Raw genomic sequence first — 6,512 nt, 5'->3', positions numbered from 1 at the left:
TTATTTGCCACTCACATTAGCCTTTGGATTTATCTCCGTTAATGACGAGTTGAGTTGGCACGTTAAGTTGTCAACTTGTCATAGCATACTTATGAAAATGTTGTCGTTTTGCGAGAGTGAAGAAATTACATAAAATGACCTGTGAAAGATAGGCAAAGGTAGAGTAATAGTCGAAGGGTTTTTGTGAAAATTCACTTTAGGAAAATATATCATTTAACCGTTATGAATGTGATGTTGCATTTTTTTTTTTGTCTTATTCACAAAGTCACAAAACGGTATTTCTATTTATATAGAGTGGTAACTTAATTTTTCCTGTTCATTGTTAACAGAAATGAACCTAAGAACTAACATAGTCACGAATTAAAATTTAGAAGTTCATATTGATCTAATTCAAGTTTAAAAATGCTATTTGTACACCAAAATCAGTCACTAAAATCAGCTATCAAAGTATTTGTGTATAAATACATGTGTAGGTATATATCAAGAGGGACTTCAATTGCAAGTGGATAATGGAACTAAAACCAAATTCTAGCACGACCTTTAGGTACAGGAAGGTAGATTGAAAGAGGTATTCCCGAGTCTTTACAAAGTGACGCTGAACAAAGAGTGCTCAATCCGTGAGTGTGGCATTTGGGATGTTATATTTGGAGATGGAGCCTACACTGGAAAAGAGCTTTATGGGAATGAGAGGAACAAGACCTTGTAAAGCTTCTTGTAATTTTGTCAAAAATCGGAATTAGACAAGAAGAGGTAGACACTTTGAAATGGAAGCATGACAAGCAAAGTAATTTTTCTGTTAAATCTTTTTTAGATGTGGTATATAAGAATAAGGAGATAGGAGTGGAACCCAATATGTATAATTTCACGAAACAATTGTGGAAAAGTATTGTGCCTCCACGGATTGAGTTGCTGATGTGGTTTGTAATTTTGGAAAGATTGAATACTAGAGATAGATTATGTAAGTTTAAGATTGTACCAGAAGTGGAATCCTGTTGTGTCTTATGTAAGGATAGGTTGGAGACGGTACATCATTTGTTTTTTTCATGTGATCGTATATGGAAGTTGTGGGGATCAATTTTGGTGGATTGGAGTGTGATTTGGGTTTGGTCAGGAACCACCAAAGAATGCTTTGAGGTGTGGATGGATAGAAAAATAAGGAAAGATATGAAGGAAGTACGGATGGTGTTATTTTTCTCTGTAATATGGTGCACATGGAAATGTAAAAATAACATTGTCTTTAATAATGGAGTGTTGGTATTAGAGAAGTTAAAGGAGGAAGTTGTAGAATGCACAAATCGATAGTGTCAAGATCGACAATGTAGGAGTAATTGATGTACTTATGAGTGCAAATATCAAGTCTAAGGGGAATAAGAAGACATATGAAGTTGGTCTTTGATGCATGATTTACTGATCTATGGAAAAGGCAAATAAGTTGGAAGGAGTATGATCATGATTTGATGTTGTATATCTGATCAGGTTCTTTTTTAAGTGTCTTGAGAGGAGCTAAAATCATTATTTTCTTTTGCTTCCTATTTGCTATTTAATGCTAGTTTTTATGTTTTCTTTGTAGTTGTTGTCCTATTTTTGTTGCTGTTTTTTGGAACTACGCCAACTTTATTTGGAGTTGGGTGAAGATGTAATTATCTAAAAAAAATACATGTATAGTTTAATTTATTTTTAGTGTATATTTATATTTCAGCATGTATTTTATACTAGTAGCTAATTTTGGTAGCTGATTTTAGTGTACATGTAGCATAACTCGTTAAAGTTTTGAGTCAATTTGAGGCACAATGCAAATTTTAAAGGTGATTTTGGACAGTCACTTGTTTGAACATACATGAAATGTATTTAGGACGTGCTTCAAGAGTTTATGCTACAATTAAACCCCAAGTCATAACCAGCCTTGAGGAAAACATTCCTCTAAGCAAGCCTACGATATTTTCTTCTTTTTGTTTTTGGTCAGCAGCAATTCACAAAAATAACAAAGTTTTCCTCTCAGAATAACAAGGTGATATATTTCGGCCTAAGCTTGGTTGAATTACATACAAAACACAACTGTTGAAGGTGCAGAGACCGAGGTAGTGAGAGTGCAAGTTAATGAGAAGAGCTGAGAGAAAGGACTGAAGGGGAAAAATTATGTACTAACTTGGACTAAGGAATCACACTTCTTACACTCGCATAATCCTGCTTATATAGTGAAGCAATCCGGCTCAACAAGCTGCTAACTAACTGCTTTCTATAATTAGCAATCTAACAAACTGACCAATTGAACTAACAAATTGAACTCCTAATCTGCGAAACTAACTAAATTGGATAGACGACACCTTACAAACATGCACATCAGGCAATCTGACTAATTGAGCTAACAAAGCCTTTTTCTTTTTCAAAAAAAAAAAAAAAAGAATAAAGTTCCAAGTTTATAACTCATTCCACTTATTGTATAATGTATCTGCAGTTAAACACTTCCTAATAAAAATAAAAATTGCATCCATATCCGGTTTCCTTTTCAGGACCATTTCTTTTTGAAAAATACTGAAAATTACATAAAGAAGTATCAAACTGTCAATCATAAACTGTCTGATATAATCAGATTCAACGCTTATCGAAATTTGGGAAAAACAATCTTCCCTTATTAAATTAAGACTAAAATATGGATAAGCAACTAGCAAGGTAAACATAAATTTGTATCTAAATCATTAATTTGCAGAAGGAACCAACTTCACAGGCTCACAGCATACAAAGAATCCTCTCAAAAGCCGAATAAATATCTGTTGCCGCAGACTACTAGCAATTTGCAGTACATGGAAACAATTCTATGTTCACAAGGAAAATAAGTAGACAATGGATAATTGTAGCAGCACCGGGAACCAATAACCGAAAGGAGTTTCTTGAAAGCGATGGCGTGCACCGCTAATATCGATTTCTCCTCCGAGATGCTGCATCCCGCAACTCCCATGCTGGCTTACTCTCGTTCTGGATGTCATTCTGGATCAGTCCTTCTATTGGCTTCATGACAAAGAAATACTGCAGACGGAGAAAGAATTAAAAAATGAGAGCGCATCGCTTCTCTGCAAGTGTAAAGAGGAAACAAGAAGGAAAATCTATTTGACTGGAGCACCATTCCTGTTTTTGCATGTTAAATAAAAGATTTCGGGGTAAGCAAGATCTACTCTACTCGAGATGAAACTTACGAAAATTTTTAGAGGAATTTCTCTCAATAAGTTGAGAAATTGTTCTATTGTGGTGCTAAAATAGACAACTGGAAAAGTTCAAAGCTTACTTGGAGAGCAAATATAAGAGGAATCCACAATTTTCCCCTTTGATTAGGATTTGGCCCTTCAATCAGCTTCTTGTCGACATGAACAGACTCATTTTTGTTTAATGCGATTTCTGTGATTGTTTGCACTAGATGAGGAATCCAAGCAATTCCATTTGGAAGAACCTATCACCATGAACCATTCATTGTCTAAACAAGATTGACAAGTAAAAAGAGAAGATATTATGCTATGAACTAAATCTCCGACCTTTTCATCACTATCGTTCTTGTTGCATCTCCCACTGTTCTCGACCAAAACAACAGGAACGCCAGCAGCCTAAGATACCCAAAAACGAGGGGGAAATATAAGCATGATTTTAACAATTATCTTCTTTTATGACAGAAAACAAATAAATAAAAGAGACACAAGAAAAGAACAAGCGAAGAAAGCAACAAATATATTGGAGTGAAAAGTAATTTACAAATTAGATCATTAGAATGATGCTCTAAAAACCCAGAGTATATACCACAGAGAAGTCAAAAACCAAGCATTTAGAGATTTATAGTCCAGAATGAAGGTAAAGCAACAAATTTTCTGTCTTAGCAATATTCCCTTGAAATTAGATACATTCACTCCCATAAGATATAACATACATTAGACTACAACAAGTTTTCTCTTGACTCGCTACAACATCTACAAACATGTATGTAGGAAATACAACATAAACCTAAAGGAGTCAGTATGTAAAGGTCAAATGGCAATACAATAAAGCAGGCTACTTGTAGAAATAAACCCACTTATGAACAAACACAGTGAAAAAGAAGTCGCACCAAATTTTCAGGCTATTCCTCCGTGGCAATGTTTTTATAAAACTGGGCCAGTCTTTCAAGTGTCCAAATGAGAAGATCAAGTTTTCAAGAATAGACAAAGTTTGAATGAACAAGAGCCTCCATATATTTATGTATATTTAATAAAACAAATAGAAAAATATTAACATGTATCTAAATATACTAACTCCATCATATGGATCACACTAGAGAAGTGAGGGAAGGGAAAGGGGGGGGGGGGGGGGATATAGGGATAGCTCAGTGGCAGGCTAGATATCACCACTAATAAACTCATTACCTCAAAAGGTCATACCATAATAAAATAATTCAAGCTGTAAAGATAAAAGACAGCATTCACATGCTGGTTGAACACCAGCCTACAAAAGCACCGCAGCCGGGTTCAAATCCTAGATTACTCTATTTGTGCAGAATCAACCATAAATTGTACTGTTTCTATGGGCCAAGCAACGTATCTGTTTTACTAAGATTTAAGGCTTAATTGGACCAACTGGTAGATCAATTCATGGTTAACCTTGACTGACCAGCTAGGTAAAAAGCACTTACATCATAAAGACATACATATAAACTGGTCAAGTTGCATAAATCGAATAGTGGGAAAACTACACTTCTCATTGCAAAACTAAGAAAACAGATTCCGAGATGAGGAGGGAATGCCTAGGGAAAACAAAGAATCAACTAAACGGAGGTCTTGCCATTCAAAGATCATAGTTCCTTGACAGTTTTAAGACCTAAATACATAGGCAAATACCTGAAAGGCATCTTTCTTTATCCGGGCACCCAATCTAACAACTTTCAATAGAGCCTCAGATCTTTTCGAGAAGAATTCATCATAAGCCAAACCATCTGGTGGAGAGAACTGAGCATGTGTTAGAGCTACTATAGCCTTACTCCATATTGCTTTGCCAAAACTATCTGTTATAGCTTTGACGATCAACTTGTCCAAGTTGTCCACTCTGTACGCATCCAAGCGATCCACGTAAAGCAGAACATCTATGGTCTTGTTCAAAAGGAAACTGCTCAGGCACACAAAAGAGAAAGGGAATGAGAAAGAATAACACGAGTCAAGAAAATAAAATGACCAAAACAATCCTTGCAAGTGGAATGCCATATGGGAAACATAAGCTTACCGTTTTATTATATCAAGCGCCATATCATTGATGTATCCCCCTTCAATTAGACCAGGAGTATCAATAATGTTTAACGTAAAACCCGCCCTTGATCGCGATATCATCATCGGCCGTGGACTTTCCGACTTTCCATGAAAATTAAAAAACATTGAATCAGAATTAAACATTAACAGCCAATTATAGCGGAAAAACAACTGAAGCACAATTGCATACCTGAAATGGGCTAATAGAAACTAATCTTTCCCCAATGATGGAATTGACAGTTGAAGATTTCCCAACACCACCTTTCCCCATCACAAGTATGGTCAAAGAGTTCACATTCTACACCAAAACAACCATACAAATTTTCACTACGCTATGCAAACAACAATAGTTCAATTAAACTAACCAGCATGAGTAATTGTCTTTATCAAACACATAATTTTAGCGGGAAAAATATCAAAAAATAAAATAAAAAACAGAACCTCTTGTTTAAGCTTTCCCAAGAGCTCAAGCAACTTTGTCTGGGTAGCAGGCGCAAAGGTATTGATTCCTGTCCACTCACGCGTGAATTGGGGCGCCATGGAAGGATGTTTCACTAAATCAACATCGAAAATGAGACAATTATCAAAAAGTAAATTGAACAAGACAAGATTATTATTATGTTATAGTGCGAATTCCACAAGACAGTGACAGAAACCTAGTACTACTCGAAACAACAATAGACACTGTTACTAAGCATTGATTCAGCAAAATTGGGAAACGTATTTGAACAAGCCAGTGCAATAACCACAAAACCTCTTAACAATCCATGATTAGAAAAGGTAACTAAATATAGTTTAAAAAGAAAAAAACAAGGATAACGATGGAAATGATAAAGAGAGACAAAGGAGTAGAATTGCGGAGAAGAAAAGTTGGGTGTTTAGTTTACCTGAGTGAAGGAGGAAGAGAGAAATGGGAAACGGTGGGAATAGAATGAATGAGGTAACCGCCTCCCTTATCCGACTAATCCAGCTTTTAAACAGCACAGTGCGTCTGTCCTGTCTCTCATGTCTTGGATTGGCCCCTCTTACCTCTTAGCTATATTGAGATAGACAAGTGTTATTTATACTATAGTAGACATCTAAATTAGTAAAATAAAAAAAAATTAATTGAACTCTTTGATCTTCAATAAATATGTATTATTCTAGATTCTAGATTCAAGCCTATACATTGTAGATTATATTTATATAATTTTATATTTTATATTAATCTAAAACTATTTGACGACAAATTTTTTTTACAGAAAAGTTTATGATAAG

At 35.1% G+C, this 6,512-nt stretch overlaps 1 protein-coding gene across 1 annotated transcript; it reads right to left on the bottom strand.

Annotated features, from left to right (window-relative positions):
• Positions 1 to 2,515: 2,515 nt before the first annotated feature.
• Positions 2,516 to 6,303, bottom strand: LOC148562396 (translocase of chloroplast 34-like). The gene is made up of 8 exons (XM_088490218.1): positions 6,143 to 6,303; positions 5,697 to 5,809; positions 5,446 to 5,553; positions 5,233 to 5,357; positions 4,854 to 5,118; positions 3,525 to 3,593; positions 3,281 to 3,442; positions 2,516 to 3,024 (listed from the first exon to the last, which is right to left on the bottom strand). Exons 2-8 carry the CDS (start codon positions 5,793 to 5,795, stop codon positions 2,911 to 2,913), a joined length of 942 nt encoding a protein of 313 aa, XP_088346344.1. The 5' UTR covers positions 5,796 to 5,809; positions 6,143 to 6,303; the 3' UTR covers positions 2,516 to 2,910.
• Between the last annotated feature and the right edge of the window lie 209 nt (positions 6,304 to 6,512).

This window comes from Arachis ipaensis, chromosome B6 (assembly GCF_059453495.1).
Source record: "Arachis ipaensis isolate K30076 ecotype BB chromosome B6, ASM5945349v1, whole genome shotgun sequence".
Classification (NCBI taxonomy): Eukaryota; Viridiplantae; Streptophyta; class Magnoliopsida; order Fabales; family Fabaceae; genus Arachis; species Arachis ipaensis.
This window is presented reverse-complemented; position numbering and strand designations above follow the sequence as displayed.

Coding starts and splice junctions, on each gene's coding strand:
- LOC148562396 (XM_088490218.1), bottom strand. CDS start 5,795: ATGGCGCCCCAATTCACGCGTGAGTGGACAGGAATCAATACCTTTGCG. Junction 5,119..5,232: donor GCGCTTGATATAATAAAACG/GTAAGCTTATGT, acceptor GTGCCTGAGCAG/TTTCCTTTTGAACAAGACCA. Junction 3,594..4,853: donor TAAAGAAAGATGCCTTTCAG/GTATTTGCCTAT, acceptor TGGGTATCTTAG/GCTGCTGGCGTTCCTGTTGT.